Raw genomic sequence first — 19,223 nt, 5'->3', positions numbered from 1 at the left:
ATAAGTTCACCTTTGGGAATATGTTACAGGTTACACCCATTTTTAGAGTGTATCATGTTCCTGCAGCTGTTCCCCCCGTCAAAATTTTAAAAAAGCGTGGCCATGCGGAGCTCTGCCAATGCCGCCGCTGCATCATTTACTCAGTTCTGTGAATGACTGACTATAGAAGGCTGATGGCTTGTAGTTCTGTGTAGGGCTGAAACAACGAATTATTCGAATATGAAATTAATCGATTACAATTTTCATAATCGATTAATCGGCCAGTAACATAATGGGGTTAAAACAACTAAAATTAGCCCTTTATAGTACAAAAAGCAAATCACTGCTGTAAATATTACTTTCACTGTCCCACAGTAAAAAAAAATATGAACCCCTTACAGTAGTGATTATTTGCTCTTTGTGTACTTCTTTTTGTTTATTTTTTTAACCCAATTATGTTACTAAACATCTCAGGCCTGGGTTCACACCTCTGTTTTTTGGTGCTTTTTGCAGAAACACTGCAGTTCATTTGCATGTTTTCCTATGGGACACAATTTCACATCCATGATTTTTTTTATTTATTTTTTTTTTATTTTTTTTTCAGCTGCTGCGTATTTGGAAAGGGCGAGGAGTTTTTAAAACAAAACGGTGCCATTTTATTTAAATTTTTTAGGTACAATATACTTCAATGGAGAAGCTGCAGAAAAAACATGTGTTTTTGTGGCAATTTGTGTTTTGTAATCTGCCCAACAACAAATTTGCCCAAAAGTAACTAACTTTTATTTTATTTTTTAAGGCTATTATCCAATCGAAACAATAATCGGCCAACTAATCGATTATGATAATAATCGTTAGCTTCAGCCCTAGTTCAGTGAGCTGCGAGTGTGCTTGTGAGCGCACTCCATAGAATTTCCTGTATGGGAAGTACGGGTAGATGGCTACACTGACAAGTCTGCAGCAGCGTGGCATTGCACCCACAATCTGATCTCAAGTGCAATGCTTTACAGGCTCCTAAGAAAAATTGTATATGTACATTTTTGTAGGTAAAACAAAATGTGCATCTATTCCTCTGCTGTCGGGATGCACTGATCTGTGGCTGCAGCCCGCGTATCGAGACGTATTCCTACAAGTCGATCGTTGGCTTGACTTCTGTTGAGCGAAAGCAGTCCCACGTAGATCTAATTCTGCTCACTCCCTGCTGAATTTTGATCCATCTATGGCTAGCTTTAGTTGGCTTAGGTTTCTCTGTTTGGTGTCAGGAGAATGTGTTTTTGTTTTTTTGTCATTGACAGTTGAGTTGCAGTCATTTGCAGCCTTCTCTTGTGTGGCTTCTGTGTTGTTGCTCAGTGACTCTCTATTGTCCCATTTCTAACAATGCCTGCTTTGAGAATGCTAAAGAACTGGTCAGTTGAGACTACTGGTTAAAATCGTTAAAGCTTCCAGTGCTAGGACAACAAAGTATAGCTAAAGTTAACCCCCCCCCCCCTTTTTTTTCCCCATGGTAGAGTAATGATGAATTGCGGAATCTCGTCTGAGGTTTTTATTGCTTTCTGTGCCCCTGTTGGGGGAGATTCATGGTCTTTGTCAAGTTTACAAGTAAAGGGAAAATCCCACATCTTGGGTTGTCTCGACAAAAAGTCGGATGGGAAATCTTGCAATGGGGACACTAGTGCTGGTGACCTGGAGGACCCCTAGAGATTTCCTTAATTTGCAGAGATTTTCCTCTCGCTTCTGTTTTCCTATGGAACAGGAAACAAAGGGGTCCCTCACCAACGGGACAAAGATGGCAAAAAATAAGTTAACCCTTTAGAGTGGAGTTCCACCCGAAAATGGAACTTCCTGCTTTAAGTGCTGGTGAACCCCCTGACACTCATGGGGGGGGGGGGGGCGCTATACCCTGTGTGTTTTTTTTTCTACTAAATTTACTACTAAATTTAGATTGGAATAAAAAAAAAAGCAAGTTTAAATGTCCCAATTCACAAAAAGTTATAATTAATGACTTCTCTACTGTAAGAATAAAGACCAATGCATGCAGTGCCTCACGTAACCGCAAAACTAACACGTTAAGTGACCGTGAAGAAGCGCGCTTTTCATGTGCTTCACTATATGGCACGCAACGCACAATTAGGAGCTGCAATACTTATACTTTCCATAGTGTTGTGTTCTGCTTTTACAGGGAACGCATGTTAGAGAACCAGTAAGTGTCCAAATAAAAAAATTCCAACAGGAGTTTTATAAAACACTAAAAGAAGTTGAAAAGTATGATCGCTCATCAAAACTTACTGTTGAAGAAGCCATCCTTGTTTATCCAGAGACCGTTAGTGATGTGGCCAGAATAGTTACTGCAATGCCACCCACCCAAGTCAGTGTCGAAAGATTATTTTCAGCCCTAAAAATAATAAAGTCTGACTTAAGAGCCTCTATGAAAGAGGATCTGGCAGAGGCAATTCTCTTCCTTAGAACTCTACATTGAATTGATTTGCATTTGCTAAGCCTAGAACTACATTTCAAGATTAATATAAACCATTTCTAGGTTTTACAGATTTTGTTTTTGGTTCATTATAGATAAGCTTTGTTTTTGTTCTAAAACAACCAAATAATGTGGTTTGTATTTTTGAACTGGTAAAGATCCTGTTCCTGATGTTTATGCCTGCTGCTACTATCCAGCCACTTGATTGTTTTCATTGTTTGTCTTTTGCTTAAACTGTGCAATACAGTAGACTGTTGGCTTCCCAGCCAGTAGTCCTGTGGTAGGTTGCGTTTCTTTCCCTCAAGGAATGTATAAAATACATTTGCATATTAATACAGAGGAGTCAGAGTCGGGGAGTCGGAAGTACATAAAACTGAGGAGTCGGAACATTTACCTACCGACTCCACAGCCCTGGTACCAATGGTCGATTTCCTCTTACTTTTCTGGGGGCAACCCAAAACTGTTTTTTTTTTTTTTTGTTTTGTTTTTTCTTTCTTTCTTTTGCTTTCAAGAATAATGGTAAACAAGACAGAGGGTGAATCTCCTTAACGGAAGCATAGACGGCAATAAAAAACCGACAGGGGCTCTAATCCCTCTCAACAACAAAAAAAAAATTCTGCCCTCGGTTATACTTTCCTTTTTAAAAGCCAAGGTTGCACCGAGGTAAATACCGAACATGTCAAACCTTTAAACTTGCGTGCGCCCGGCAAATGGCAACGAACCTTAATTCCCTGATGTTTTCCATAGGCAGCGCTTTAAAAGCCCCGTATAGGTAATCGACTTGGTGTTAATGGAGGAGGTCTGGTGCTAGAAATATTGCTCTCACTCCGGCATGCGCAATGATATGTAACATGTATCGCAATCATTGTTTTCATGCTTGGCTGTTTGTACATGTGGGGGGCTCAATTTTTTTTGGAGGGGTAGTTTATGCGCTTGGGCTTAACTTGGATTTTTTTGCTTTAAATTTATTTTTTGCCTAATATTTTTTGCACACCAGCATAAAATCCACCACCCAAAAAATGTGAGCCCCCCCCTACACAAACATGCGTACAAAAGTCTACACATGAAAACATTGATTGAGACTCGCATGTTGCATATCACTGCGCATGCTGGAGTAAATGGCTGTGATAGGGGTAGGATTGGCTGGATCAGGCTCGGGTGCGGATTCTGACCATGAAGCAATAATTCTAGCACCAGACCACCTCCATTATTGCTAAACTGATGACCTATAGGGGACACCTGTTTCTAATAGCATATCAAACAAGTCCTGCACTCTAAACCCCCCCCCCCGTGGGTGCTGCACAATGACAATGCTCCTCCCACTGATCATACCGACAAGCCGCTGCTTGACACTATGTGCTGACAGATTTCCTCCATAGAGCACTGTTTTGCTTTCTGCCTCTAAAAACTTTTCAGCCATCTCCTATTCAGCTGAGCACTGTGTACCGTGATAGATATGTGCCCCTGAGCTTCCTAGTCATTTCAGTCTCCCTCCACACAAACCGCTGTTTGCCCTGTGGTATAGACGGCTCTGTCCGTGAAACACGGAAATCGCATCGAGGAGGGAGGGGAGAGGTTTGGACTGGGGCGCTCCAGAATGACACCCCCGTACTGGGCGGCTCCATTATCAGCTTTTTTTTTTTTTTTTTTGGCAATGTGCCGAAAACGCAATTTTCGGGCGATGTGTTTCGTCGGCAGCAGTTTAGGTGCATCCCTAACATTTTGTCACCAAACAATCCGGTTTGTGCGCTAAGGATTGTGTTGTTCGTTGGTCCTAGTAAGCAGCGGTGGTAGGGCAATGCAAGTGATTGTTTGGGGTTATAGATGTCTGAAGACCATTTGGATGAGAACTGTTCATATATGGACTGTGAAGAAATGTAATAAGGGCTGCGCCTGCAGTGTTTATTGGAGAGCAAATGGCCTTTTGTATACACTCCTGATTTCTGTGACTGGCATAGAGGTATAAAAGTGTTCTTGTGGCGAATCCGCCGCTGGGACCACTTTTATCAAAGCTGGCCGCCTCCTGAAAATACACAGAGGGTTAAGGCGGCTAGCTGCTGGTATTTAACGTCAAAGTAATGACGTATAATTACAGTTGGGCAGTCGGTAAGTGGGTTAAAGCAGGAGTGGCGTCATCTTGGCTCAGCCAATTAAAATGGCCGAAGATCAGAAATTGGCATAAGCCTGACCATAGATATCGGCACCTGCTAACTGAGTGCTGAGACCTTGCATGGTTGGGGTGAGGGCGAGTAAAGCTCAGATTTACGTGTACATATGTCATCGTTCCCAGTCTGTCCACTGACCCACCATTTCTTTGTGTACCCGCAGGTAGCATGTTTTGTCAGTTCATGGACATGTTGTTTCCTGGATCCGTCACGCTAAAGAAAGTGAAATTCGGAGCCAAGCTTGAACACGAGTACATCCAGAATTTCAAAGTCCTGCAGGCCGGCTTCAAGAAAATGGGTGTTGATAAAGTGAGTGCGATGTGATGACTGCTCTTTCTATGAGAAGTTCCTGTTCACGGCTTCCTCACTGTCTGTCATTGTGCGGGGGATTGTAAACAGGAAGCCTTTACCGCAAGAAATATTTCTCAGACAAGTAAAGACTGGTCAAAAGCTTTTCCTGCATGGTTTTGTTTTTAGGCTAAAGTGCCAGGGTTACGTAATTTTATTCAACTGTGGGTTCATTGTATATTGATGCTGCCTGTGGCAGTGAAAAGTGAAATCCACTTTGTTTTAAAGGGAACTGTATAGTGGTTGTGTACATATAAGAATAAAAAAATGTTTTTAAAGATCACCTCCAGCCTCACTTCTAGTCTCGCGGATGCCATTGCTAATGAGACATCAGTGGCACCATTTGCATCTTTAGAGTATGGATGTGTGGTGATGGCAGCTCGGGGGAGGGGTCCATGACATCCTACACTCACAGAATGGCATTTGCCTATGAAGTTAAATGACTGCATGGGTCCTATGTCAGTATTTTCTGTATTCATATACTGGCATGGTGGTCCCATGATCCTCTACTGCGAGGTGTCCAGTTCACCTCTGGACTACAGAACCCCCCCCCCCCATGTTATGGAGGAGAGCAGACATTATTCTTTAATCCTGTCCTAGGGTGGCAGCACTACTTCTCCATAAGTACAGTGAGTGAGCATTGCCACCACAGGCTTGGTACACTTTGAAAAACGCGGCACGAGCATCCTTTCTGTGCCACTCATAATTCAAAACTTAGATTTGTGCATGCATTTATTTTGATATTTTATTTAGGGCCGAAACAACTAATCGATTATGAAATTAATTGATTACAATTTTCATTGATTAATCGGCCAGTAACATAATGGGGTTAAAACTAAAATTAGCCCTTTATATTATAGTACAAAAAAGCAAATCACTACTGTAAATATTACTTTTACTGTCCCACGGTAAAAAAATGAACCCCTTACAGTAGCAATTATTTGCTCTTTAACTTATTGTTTTTTTTAACCCCATTATGTTACTAAACATCTCAGGCCAGGGGTCACACCTCTGTTTTTTGGTGCTTTTTGCAGAAACACACTACAGTTCATTTACATGTTTTCCTATGGGACACGTTCACATCCAAGATTTTTTTTTAGCTGCTGAGTATTTGGAAAGGGCAAGGACTTTTTAATGCAAAACGATGCTATTTATTTTTTTGGTTCAATATACTTCAATGGAGAAGCTGCAGAAAAGCATGTAATGTGTTTTTTTTTTTTTTTTGCGGCAATTTGTGTTTTGTAATCTGCCCAACAGATTTTTTTTATTTTTTTAAGGCCATTATCCGATTAGTTGGCCGATTATTGTTTCGATTAATCGATTATGAAAATAATCGTTGGTTGCAGCCCTAATTTTACGTGTATGTTTAGCGGCATCAATTTAAGTAGTGGTGTGTGTGTGTACACACTTTTTTTTCACATCAGTCCCTGCCCTCAAGCCTATAATCTAAGGTCTCAAATTTAGACAGGATCCGATTAACCGGCCAGCATGTCTGAGTTATAATATTTTTCTTACAATCTCTAAAATTATAGTAGTTGTATATTAAAGTTTATTATATATTGTATTTATCCCCTTTCTGTAGATAATTCCAGTTGACAGATTGGTGAAAGGAAAGTTCCAAGACAACTTTGAATTTGTACAGTGGTTTAAAAAGTTTTTCGATGCAAATTACGATGGAAAAGACTACGACCCAGTGGCTACCAGACAAGGGCAAGGACAAGAATCAACTCCTGCTCCAGTTCTCCCAACTCCAGTCCTGAACAAACCCAAGAAACCCATTGGATCAACAAATTCAGGTATCTGGCAGTAGAGAAGTTTTTGTAAATGCTTCATCTGTTCTCAGATCAGCCAGTAAGATTTTTTTTTTTGCTGAGGGCGGTGTGCTATGAAAGGGTTTCTTTATTTATTCATGTAGTCCTATAGAAGGGTTCTTTGAAGATAAACGAAGACATTTTAGTTTTCATTGGTCTTTAACAGAGGGGTTGCTGAGCGGTGGTTTACACATTCCAGGGCTAGGGTCTGGTTTCTGCTCCCACTACTCCCAGTGTTGCTCAGGGATCTGTAGCATGCATCAGACAGTGCAGGGTGTAATGGGTATACAGGTCTGTAGATTGGTATGCAAAATGCCATGTGTTTGTGTGTTGCAGATCTGTAGAAACACTACACTGCCTTTAGTAGACTTACTCCTGCTAAGAAAATGTTTACACTCACACAATTGTTATGGCGAAGGCATGGAAATGGGAAGCTGGGAAGTACAGTTGAGGAACTGTTTATTTCGCTGCGATTGGAAAGCATCGGCTAAAATGGGCAAAGTAACAATCACTTTGTAAGGCCAAATAATCATACCGGCTTTACATTATTGTGGTCTACCACCCCAGCCTTCTTTGCCAGGTGTCATTGAGACCCTTCACTACCTTTTGGGGTATAAGTATTCAATCATACTGCACAGCCATTGGCATAGTGTTTTTGGTTTCTAGGACTCTTCTGTTAGCCTCTTGCAATCCTCTGTATAGCAGAGCTTGGGGGGGGGGGGTGCAGCACACAGCCAATCAGGTGTGTTGCAGTGCAGAGTATGCAGATCTCCACGTTTATAAGATCACGAACAAGCGTGAGATTGCAGCGCTTCCTTTTACCTCCCAGATTCAGCTGTACTTCGGCATTGTATGGAAGTAGATCACATGTTCAACCAGAGGCACATTGGTGGTCCTGGAAGGGGAGTCTATCATTTTCCACTGGATTACAATCCAAGGCATATGACTTATGCCCATGAGACTTATTTAGCTTGCATATGGAACAAAACATCTTAAGCCTTGTACACACGATTGGATTTTCCGTCGGGAATTGTGTGAGACAATCTGTTGTCGGAAAATCCAACCGTTTGTATGCTCCATTGGACAATTGTTGCCGGGTTTTCCGCCAACTTATGTGGGATGGCATGCTTTAAAACTTTCTGACAAATGTGTGGTGATGGATTATCTGATCGGGTGTACAGTAGTCTGTTGCGCGAAAATCCAAAGTACAAACATGCATGCTCATAAGCAGTGCTCACCATAACAAAACATTACCAGAAGTTGGCCAAAGGGTGGCGCTAAAGAGCTGAAAAACAACGTAGTTTCATGTTTGGCCAACAGTTCTTTGCCGTTTGTATGCAATACAAGTTCACGGCAAACGCCCTTCGCACAAAAGTCCTACGATTTGTCCATGGAAAATCCGATCGTGTGTGAGGCTTTATACATGGGGCGGAATCCTTTTTGCAGTGTTGCTTGTTTTTAAGCGGCAGTCACCTTTTTACAGTGACATTTTCTGCACTTGGCACCTTGTGTTTCTGCTAAAGTAGGGTTTGATGGGGAGCAAGTGACCTCTTCTAACAGAGCTTGTGTCTGAGCGAGCAATCCCCAGGCCCAAACCTAATCACATGAGAGGTGCTGTGTCCTCTTCAGTGTAAGCTCAGACACTAGGGGACAAGACAGGGGGAGGGTGGCTGGGTATACACTGATCAGCCATAACTTTGAACACTTTCCTAATATTGAGTAGGCCTCTTTTCTGCGGCCAAAACAGCCCTGACTTGTTGAGGCATGGACCCCACTAGAAGGTATCCTGTGGTATCCGGCAATAAGCCGTCAGTAACAGATCCAGATCCTTTAAAGCAGTGGTCTCCAAGCTATGGCCTTCCAGTTCAGGTACTATAATTCCCATCATGCCTAGTCATGTCTGTGAATGTCGCTTTTACAATGCCTCATTCTAACTGTGCCCGGTTGTGGCTTCAGACTGTCCATGCGCAAGCTGTGCTGTGAAATGGCCAGCCAAGCTTCTGGGACCTGTGATGTGTCCCAGAAAATGGAGAGGTGATCTTCCTTCCTTCGGGTGCCAGTGGAGGAAGTAGGAGCTGGGTGCCTCTAAAAAGAGTATCCCCCACAAAAAATGTCAGGTGGTCATCTGTACTTAAAGCGGAAGTTTATTTATTTATTTTTATTTTTTTTTGGGTGGAATTTCACTTAAGTTGTGAGGTGGGCCCTACTTGGATGGCATTAGTTTTTTTTCCAGGACATCCCAAAGTTGCTTGATTGGAGATCTGGAACATATGGGCCAAGTCAACGCCTTTTAACTTGTTGTGTCCCACAAATCATTCTTGAACTATTTTTTACAGTATGGCAAGGCACATTATCCTGCTAAAAGGCCACTGCCTACAAGAACTGTTAACTATACCAGACCATGTCCTTTGGCTCAACCAAAATCGTTTCAGCAATTTTAAGGATGAGTTCGCTATGGCTAATTCCATGTTTCGTTGCCTCCCGCTCGGCCATGCCCTCCAGACAATTCTGTGATGCCCCTTTAACTTGGAACAATTGGATATTCTATGTATTATAAAGGGCCAAGACTCCCGCAAACTTATTTCAGTATTTTATGACTGCCTTCTTCGTCCAACTACGGCGGCTTTTGCTTATAAGGTGAAAGATGGGTGGTCTGGGGATGTGGGCTGACTGGAGGACGAGTGGGAAGATGCTCTTGATGCCTGTAAGAAGGGGTCAACTAAGTTGTCTGACCGCCCCATGCAACTTTACATTTTGCACCGATCATACTTGACCCACAATCCGGCTGGCCAAATGCAAACCTGACTACAGTCCCCTATGCCCAAGATGCAGCAGCCCCTCTAGCACTTTCTTCCATCTTTTTATGGTCATGCCCAGCAATACAGGGCTACTGGACCCATAGTGTCAAGTTCATTCATGAGATGGGATCTCCCCTGACACTATGCCCAAAACTATGTTTACTGGGGATATTCCCAGATCCTGATAAGTTCCATAAACTATTCCTCCAAGAATCACTTTTTATTGCCAGGCTACTCATAGCGAGGAAGTGGCTTCAGGCTGCACCCCACATCGATTCAGGAATGGGTTGTTGCGGTTAATAAGGTCCTACCATATAAAAAGGTAATCTGTCCACAGGGGATGCCCAGCAAAATATGGCAAGATTTGGGATGACTGGCTGGGTAATGCTGCTACGTGCAATGAGATGGTTGAATGACAGAAATATAAAAACATTTCTCAAGCTATGCTGGGCCTTCGAGCCCTCCCGATGGTAGATCCTGCAACTAAATTGTTCATGTACTCGCCTTCAAGTGGAGGTTCACACTAAAACAATTATCTAACATTACATCCAGCATACGAACGACATGTACAGTATGTAGTTGTGTTTTTTTTTTTTTTTTGCTGTACATACCGTTATATTTTCCTTCCGGGTTCTGATTCCCGCGGGACTGGGCGTTTATATTGAGAGGGTAGATGATTGACGTCTAGTGAAAAACTTCCCATGGCGCATCACCAGTTTTCCATAAATAGCCGACCTGGGAGTCGGCTCTATATGGCGCCTGCGCAGTCGGCTCTACACGGCGGGTGCAGGCGCCGTATAGCGCGGACTCTCAGGTCGGCTATTTACGAAAAACTGGTGATGCGCCATGGGAAGTTTTTCACTAGACGTCAATCATCTACCCTCTCAATAGGAACGCCCAGTCCTGTGGAAATCAGAACCCGGAAGCCGGGGGAAAAATAACAATATAACGGTATGTACGGCAAAAAAAATACCTGCATACTGTACATGTCGTTAGTATGCTGGATGTAATGTTGGATAATTGTTTTAGGGTGAACCTCCACTTTAACTCCTGCAGTGTAGTAATATAAGATCGATTTTCTACACACATTTTATGTATGACCACGTTCATGTACACTTACCTACCATGTTAGGATTATGCCATTGCATTTACTGTATATTGCCTTTACGCTTTTCAATAAAACACCAAGTTTTTTGTAAAACAAAGGCCACTGCCATCAGAATACAATTTCCTTGAAGGAGTGTATTTTGCCAGCAACAATTTTTAGGTAGGTAGGTGGTGTATGTGTGAAAAGTGCCATGCCAATGAATGGCTGGACTCAAGGTTTCCCCGCAGAACACTGCCCAAAGCATCTCGCTACCTTTACCAGCTTGCCACCTACCCATACTGCATCCTGGTGCCGACTCTACTCCTGGTAAGTGACACACAAACTTGGCTGTCCACTTGATGTAAAAGAAAATGTCATTCCAGTTCTGTACTGATGCTCACGTTACCCCCCCCCCCCCCCCCGAGGTGATTTTGTTCACGTTGACTGATGGCAGTCATAAAGTTTATGGCTGGGGTGGAGAGAAGGGATTGGTGGGCAGACTTGTGTTTTCCTAATCTGGTGTCAGTCTGGATTTATCATTTACCGCCATACTGAAACTTGGGTTAGTTTTTTATTTTTATTTTTTCTCTTTTAAAGATCTGTAAACTGACTTTTCTGCCTAATTTTGGGGAAATATTTTTATTTTTCTCTCCTGAGTATTAATATCTGTTAAAAGGTTTGAATGTGACCAGCCAGAGGTTGGGAATGTCTATGATCTATGAATACTGTACCTTACCCTACAGATGAATCCAGTGAAACCACAAGGCTTCCCAAAGCTACAGAAGACGGCAGGAAAATGGCTAAGATTGGTACTTGTTTTTTCAGGGAGAGGGGTGCACATAAAGATTGGTACTTGTTTGTCAGGGAGAGGGGTGCACTTTTTCTTAGAGGTGTCTCACCAGTTTCTGGGTTATGGTGGTTTGTCTGGCACAGTTTCTGCTCACTGTGGTTATGGCGCTAAATGGGTCCCGGTATATAATGGGTGTATCTGTTCTCTAGCTCCACAGAGGGCCGTACCAGCCCAGAGGACCCCCGCCCCTAACAAACCTGTCCAGGGGATTGCCAGGAAACCCGCAGGTATCGGCAACGGAGAAGAGGAGTCTGCAGAGCTGGTCCAACAGGTAGGCCATGTGACCATGAATACTAGGACTGCCATGTCGGTACAGGAGACATTGCAGCTGTCATTGGTACTCCATCACTTTACACTGCACTATACATACTGTATATTGTTCAGTCACATGCATATACTGGGGCAAGTTTAGACGGGAGCCAGTATGTATAAGAGTGGGAGGAAACCCACACAGGGAGAACATGCAAACTTCAGGCAGGTAGTGCTGTGGTTGGGCTTTGAACCAGTGCTGTCAGGCAGAAGTGCTAACCACTTAGCCACTGTGCAGCTCTACTTAATCTTTCTTTTCAGTTGGAGATCTTGCCATCTTTTAGACATGAAGATGTTCATTCTTTATATTTCTTACAATATGAGGCATTCGCAAACTAGACCCAAAGCACGTTGGTCACTCAAGAGGAAAAAGTTTTAACCACCTAATTCTGCCAAGTTCTGGTGGGACTGCAGTTACTTGTGTCTCTTTGCAATGTAATAGTTCCACTGGATTAAACACATTGAGATTATATATATATATATATATATATATATATATATATATATATATATATATATATATATATATATATATATATATATATATATATATTCTCTCTCAATTTACTTGGTCTGTGTTCATATCACTGGTCCCCAAACAGTGCCTGTCTGCAGTAATAGGGCAGTCCTGCCTGAATTCGCTGATTGCCACCATTACTAGTATAAAAAAAGAGATAAAAATGTCATAAATGTATCTCATAGTTTGTATACACTGTGTGGAAATCAACAAACACTTGGAATTTTAGTTTTTTTACCAAATATATGTAGCAGAATACATTATGCTAAACTAATTATGAAGACTTTATTTTTAATTTTTTTGTATTTATTTTTTTATAACTGAGTAAAAATTTAATTTTAGGGGGGGGTGTATTTTGTTTATAGCGCAAAAAATGTAATTTGGGTACAGCATTGCATAACCGCACAATTGTCAAAATTACAGTGCTGTATTGCAAAAAAATGGCCTGGATGTGGAGAGACCTATTATGTCACTTCTGCAATAAAACAAATTTTCCTTTACACTAAAGTTCCTCTTTAAAAAAATTCTAATTTACTGTGCCTTAGACCTTCCTACATACTCAATTATGAGAGGTTGTTTTTTTTTCCATTTTGGATTTCTTTCATGTCTCCAGTGTGTAACTTGTACACTTTGGCATTTTTTAGATAAATGTTCTTAAGATCACCGTTGAAGATCTAGAGAAAGAAAGAGACTTTTATTTCGGCAAGCTAAGGAATATTGAGCTGATTTGCCAAGAGAACGAGGGAGAAAGTGACCCAGTCCTCCAGAAGATCATAGAGATTCTGTATGCCACAGATGTAAGTATCATCCCATTGAGAGACAAATAAAAAGCCTGCATGGTGTTGTGTGCTTTTTCATACATCTTCCTTTTTACTGCTCATGTACTCGGGCTGTAAAATATATATATATATATATAATGTCAATCTCCTCAATTTTAGGTAAGGCAAAGGCAACTTTAAGTGCTTCACTCGCCCTCCTTTTCGCACTGACACACATTTCGTGTTTACTTCAGCGCCTCTAAACCTGATTGGATAGATTTGCTATCACTTCCTGTCCTGGATGGGAAGTGATGGGAAATCTCCCCTTGCGCCCCTTTCACACAGGCTCTCCCATCGGGTCCACCTGTCGGTTTTCCAGGCGGGCCTTATTGGACCCTCCATTCACCCCTATGGAGCAGCGGATGTCAGCGGTGACACGTCCGCCGATATCTGATCTGAACCTGTTTGCCAAATCCAGATGGATGGTGGTTTTATGTTCCATCTGTGGATCGGATGAAAATGAACAAGCGGTCTGTTTTCATCCGATCTCCTCAGAGGAGAGTGGGACTGTCAGTCTCCGCTCAGCATAGTGAGTAGATGCTGACCTGTCATCCGCCTGCTCAGCCAGGGATCAATGGAGCCATCCCCCACTGAGCAAGCGGAATCCGTCCGGAGGCACCCGTGTGTAAGGGGCCTAAAGAGACCCAGATGGTGGTAAAAACCTGGCACAGGCTACGACCGGTCTCTGCTCGAACGCCAAATTGTTAACGTTTTGGCTGGAGTGCTTTAAAGTGGTTGTAAACACATATACCCTGTGAAGTGACTGGCCTCAGGTGATAAAGATTAAACAAATACTCCTACATAAGATGTACCTGTTTATCTTCAGTCATCTCTAATTTACAGCCATTCAAAGTGCAGAATTTTTACAGCTTGTCTGAGATTTCAAGGAGCTGAAGTTGCACTCTGAAGAGCTCAGTGAGAGCTGATTGGAGGGAAGGGACACCACCCCCCCCTCCTTTACACAGCACAGAGGAAGAAAGCGAGGCTGTCGATCACAAATTGTGTGCTGGAGCTCCCTCCCCTGTCACCTTTTTTTATTTATTTTTTCTTGGTGTCAGGACAATCCTGTCAGAAGTGACTCACCCTGATGGCAGAGGAAGGAGGCGGCAGACAAAAATTACACTTCGTGCTCTGGACTGAGACAAGTACACACTGTAGATATGTTTTTGTTCGTTTCATGTCTGAGGTTTACAGTCACTTTATAGTATTCTAAGACCGGCATCACTGAATCTTTCCACTTTGCACTTGTATTATGGTCACACCTCCAGTTCTTGGGATTTTGAGAGGGTGCATCGCCACAACCCCCGTGTAGACTTTAACATTTTAAGTAAAGGCGAATATAACTCAGTTTAAAATGTGCGCCCCCCCCCCCCCATACACATTTTATCCCCCTTTCTTTTTCTTCTCTCTCTCATGCAAAAATATGTGCATTTATTAGTTTTTCCAAAATATTCAACTTGGCCTTTACCCGCTTGGTGCCCACGCTATAGACTAAAGCATGGGCTTAAAATGCCGGTGCATTGCCACGAAATGAGATTTGCCATGGAATGAGATGGTCCGCCTCCATCACATCCTATTGGCTCACTCCTGTCACGTGACATATTTAAACGTCAAGTATCGACACAAACATCAGTCTCAGCTAGGCTATTATAGGGAGAGGATCTCCTCTCCCTGTGATAGCTGAAGCTGCACGGAGCTGGTGCACGGAGCTCGCTGTCATGCCTCCCCGCGAGCGCGATAGATCCACAGCGCTATCGGGATCCCAATGCCCAATAGCGCTGTCAGCGTGCCTCCTGCCAGCGCTAACTACACCCCGCGCCCGCAGCTCTACTCCCCGTCCCCTGTTAAGGCTCAGGGAACGGGGAGCAGAAAGTACAGCATCGGCTGCAGGTAAAGTAGTAGTGTGCAGGCGCAGCACTACGCAAATAGCGTAGGGTGTTCTAAAGTATTTTCTAATATGTGAAAAGTGCTATACGCATGCGTGAGTCTACGCTATTGGGTGCATTGGGATCCCGATAGCGCTGTGGATCTATCGCGCTCGCGGGGAGGCATGATGGCGAGCTCCGTGCACCAGCAGCTATCACAGGGAGAGGAGATCCTCTCCCTATGATAGCCTAGCTGAGACTGATGTTTGCGTCGATACTTGACGTTTAAATATGTCACGTGACAGGAGTGAGCCAATAGGATGTGATGGAGGCGGACCATCTCATTCCATGGCAAATCTCATTTCGTGGCAATGCACCGGGAAGGCGTCCATGGATTGTTCATTATGCCTGCATCGCCCTGGGGCGCCAGCGTTGTGCTCATTGATTGCAGAGTCCTTGGGACAAGCTGATTACAGATCAGGGTAAAGCGCCTATCACAGTGGGCCCTTTACCATGTGATCAGCTGTCAGCCAATGACAGCTGATCAGACGTGAACAGAAGCCGGTTATCCGCTTCCTTTTTTTTTTTTCAAGCTGTCAGCATGAAAAGACGTTAACTGGTTTCTGTTGGACTCCTTTCACACTGGGGCATTATATATATATATATATATATATATATATATATATATATATATATATATATATATATATATATATATATATATATAATATATATAATATATATATAATATAATTTTTTTTTTCAGGGGCTTTTGGGTTGAAAAAGGTGCCTGAAAAGCGCTAAAAAAATATTTGGAGCAGTCTACTGCTCCTGCCCATTGAAACAAATGGGCAGCACAGCCGCTACAGCAAAGCTTTGTGGGTTGTTTTAACTTGCCGCTAGCGGGGGTTATAAGCATCCCGCTAGCTGCCGAAAACCTCAGAAAAAATGGGGGTGCTTTACCGCCGACACCGCCCCAGTGAAAGCAGCCTTAGAGGGACATTCGTCCCCTTGGTGCCATCCACTGCTGCTAATCAATGCCCATCAGTGCCACCTCATTGGCACACGAGTGAAGGCAAAAAATTACCTTTTTTATAACAAAATATGATTTTTTTTTTTAAGCAAAAGAAAAAACACCCTGTAGTGATTAAGTGCCACCAAAACTGATAAAAATGTCATATGGGCACATTGTTGCATGACTGCGCAACGGTCCATTCAATGTAATGCTAGTGAACAAGCCCACACCTCGGATTCCAATTTTGATGGTACAAATCGTTCCACGTTCACTTGTCTCTAAATATGTGGTTGTGTTGTGCCATCAGTCTGATCTCTTCTGTCTTCTCTCCTGCAGGAGGGTTTCGTTATTCCAGATGAAGGCGCGCCTCCTGAGGACCAGGAAGAATATTAATGTGATTCTTTTCTCCATGCCGTCATATATATTTTTTGGGAATTATTATATATTTTTTTTTTTTTTTTTTTGTCCATATGCTTAACTGTAAAAAAAGAAAAAAAATCCCTTTTTATTCTCGGAGGCCTGGGTCAGCTCCTCACTTTTCAGAAGTGTACTTTGCCAAAGTTTCACTCATTTTACAGTGGCTAAACCTTGGAGATGTCCCCCCTTTGTTTTTTTTGTAGCAAGAAAGTATTAAACTATCCCCCTCACCCCCAATTTTTTTTTTTTTTTTTTTGCCGTTCCCACGGGAACGTTCAGTTAAGGACTCTTGAAGGTTTTCAGTCGCTAGCAAGCAAGAATGTTTTAAACTTGAAATTTTGTGAAGTGAAAAGTTTAACGGGTGACTTGTCAAGTTGTGACGTTTTGAACAAAAAAAGGAAATTTGCTATTAGATATAATATGGTTGACAGATGAAAATGCCTTAAGGAGTTTGTTATCATATCTAAGCTCTTTCAGTGTAATAATATGGCTTAGTAAGTGTTTGTGTCTCACTAGGTAGGTGCTCACCTCGCTGCGAGTTTTGGGGGTTGCTCTTGTGGGGTTCTTTTTTTCTTTAATGCTTGCATGTAGAGTGGTCCCAATGTGCTGCTCAAGGTGTAAAGATGCTGAGGGGAGGGGCGAGTTGGCGTGACTGCCTCTACCTCTACCTCTGTCTCCTTTTTACCTTCTCGCCTCCGACAAAAATGGCTTCAGCCCTCCGGCAGTCAAATGGAAATTTAATTGACATTAAGTGTGAGATTTTACCGAGGCTCAGAGACCTACCGGATGTCCTGCAGCCTAATGCTCCATCCTGTTCTTCCCATTTTTTTTTTTTGTTTTTTTGTAAAACTTTATTTTGCCAACATATATTATTTAATATCTTCCTTCTTGATGTGTTTTTTTTTTCTATGTATCTGTTGTATCCTACAGATCACTGGGTTATTCACTCCTGGAACGGATGGTTTGGTGGTTATGCATGTAACGTACCAAGGGCCCCTGCGTCGGAAGACGTGTGCGCGCCCCTCACTGAGCCAGCCGTCAGACACTGCAGTGCTATACTTTCTAAATCTCTTGTGGCCTTTTTTTAAGACTCGTATTCCCTCCTATTTTTTTTTTTTTTTTTTCAGTTTCTTCCAATTTTTAGTCCGACTTTTTTTTTTCTTTTCTTTCTCAACAGTTTTTTTCTACTTTTAAGCCATTTCTAAATAAAAACTTCTGTATTTCAAGAGTGAATTAAGCTCCAGTGTTGTATGTTTGTTTTTTGTCTTTCTATTTGGGTAAATTGTATATAAATGGTAAAGACGTGCTCTGTGCTGGCTCAAAAAGTAAAATTCTAAATGCTATACACTCTATACTATTGCATATATGTATCAGTTTATAATAGGCTATTTTATCAGAGTATGCTAGGCCTAATGATACTGTGTGAATTATGAAGACATATACAATAAGCTCAGTAAACACTGTTGCATTTATTTCCCAAGAAAATAGGAATATCATGTACTAACCGTGGCTATCTATGTAGTCTATGACAATAATGGAACAGTATATATACTTAACATGTCCTCTAGGCAGGCTCCTTTTATGGCTGAGCTCAGATGTTGAGAGGTCTGGGCCGCATGGCTTGGTCCCATCGGGCTCATGCACAGGCTTGCAGCGAAAGGAGCCAGAGCACTCTCAAACAGTCCTTTTTACAAAACTCACTCATTCAAACTCCCTTTTCAGGTGCAACTTGCATAGACATCTGGGCATGAAGTCACGCATGTCTGTCAATCGCTTGTCTGAAATTGTGGGATTTAAATGCGAACGAGGGCTTGGTGACTTTTAGGATGTAACGTGTTGCGAACGCACCTGCCGCCACTCCCAATCCTCTATTGTGACAGCGGCCAGGGGATTCTCTCACCACACCTGCTGTCGCAATTCAAATGCAGTGTGGGGATCTATCCACACAGCTGTGTCATTCATTCAGAGTTCTGAATGAACTATTAGTACCATCAGGCCACTGTGGCAGACAGCTTGTAATTCTCAATGAACTGTGGGAGGGCGCTGATGAACCATCTTGGAAAGCACATGGTCCTCATGTTGATGGAGACAAGGGGCTCTTCACAATACTGGCCTGGTGGTTGTGGGGTTGCAGAGGGTGACGTATCAGAATCTGGAAGCCCCCTTTATTAACAAGGGTCCCCCCAGATCCCTGCCCCCATATGAATGAATATGGGGTCTATAGAACCTCATAATCATTCGCATAGGGAGCGGTGGAAATCTGGGGGCCTCCTTGATAAAGGGGTTTCCAGATTCTGATTGGTCACCCCCACAACCACCGGGCCAGGGTTATAGGGAAGTGCCATTGTCCCCATAAAAATGGGGTCAAAGATCTTAGGGGGATGCTTTGGGGCAGGGGGCTCCCCCAATGTTGAATGCACATGGCCTGCTACAGTTCAGGAGCAGGGGGCACTCGCCCACCCCCCCCTTTCCTGGCTTGCTGGGCTTCATGCTCAGATAAGGGTTTGGTGTAGATTTTGGGGGGGGGACCCCATGACATTTAAAAAAATGTGTGTTTTTTTTTTTTATTGCCGGCATTCTTTTCTTTACATTTCAGCTGTCAAACGCGCTAACAACCAATGACTCATCGGCTGTCAAGAATGCGGCAGCCGACTCCAACCCCCCCCCCCCCCCTCCTTAACCAGCTACTCTCGACACATGTTTTAATTTGTTAGAAAATGAATAAATAAAACTAATCACTAGATTAGTAATATGACGCATCTATCCGATTCAAA

The 19,223-nt window shown here is 42.7% G+C and overlaps 1 protein-coding gene across 6 annotated transcripts in view; it reads left to right on the top strand.

Annotated features, from left to right (window-relative positions):
- MAPRE1 (microtubule associated protein RP/EB family member 1) overlaps window positions 1-17,686 on the top strand; it is a 48,538-nt gene extending 30,852 nt beyond the window's left edge. For 4 of the 6 annotated variants that reach the window (XM_040331490.1, XM_040331488.1, XM_040331489.1 and 1 more), the window contains exons 3-8: window positions 4,778-4,923; window positions 6,545-6,758; window positions 11,402-11,467; window positions 11,658-11,779; window positions 12,979-13,131; window positions 16,369-17,686. In XM_040331490.1, the coding sequence (XP_040187424.1) occupies window positions 4,778-4,923; window positions 6,545-6,758; window positions 11,402-11,467; window positions 11,658-11,779; window positions 12,979-13,131; window positions 16,369-16,425 (758 nt within the window). In that variant the 3' untranslated portion in view covers window positions 16,426-17,686. Of the gene's footprint in view, window positions 1-4,777; window positions 4,924-6,544; window positions 6,759-11,401; window positions 11,468-11,657; window positions 11,780-12,978; window positions 13,132-14,210; window positions 14,298-16,368 lie in introns of all 6 variants that reach the window. The other 2 variants (XR_005744559.1, XM_040331492.1) reach the window with 2 other exon arrangements.
- Window positions 17,687-19,223: the final 1,537 nt, after the last annotated feature.

This window comes from Rana temporaria, chromosome 12 (genome assembly GCF_905171775.1).
Source record: "Rana temporaria chromosome 12, aRanTem1.1, whole genome shotgun sequence".
NCBI classification, from domain to species: domain Eukaryota; kingdom Metazoa; phylum Chordata; class Amphibia; order Anura; family Ranidae; genus Rana; species Rana temporaria.
The sequence above is the reverse complement of the archived record's forward strand: the minus strand, read 5'-3'. Positions and strand labels throughout refer to the sequence as shown.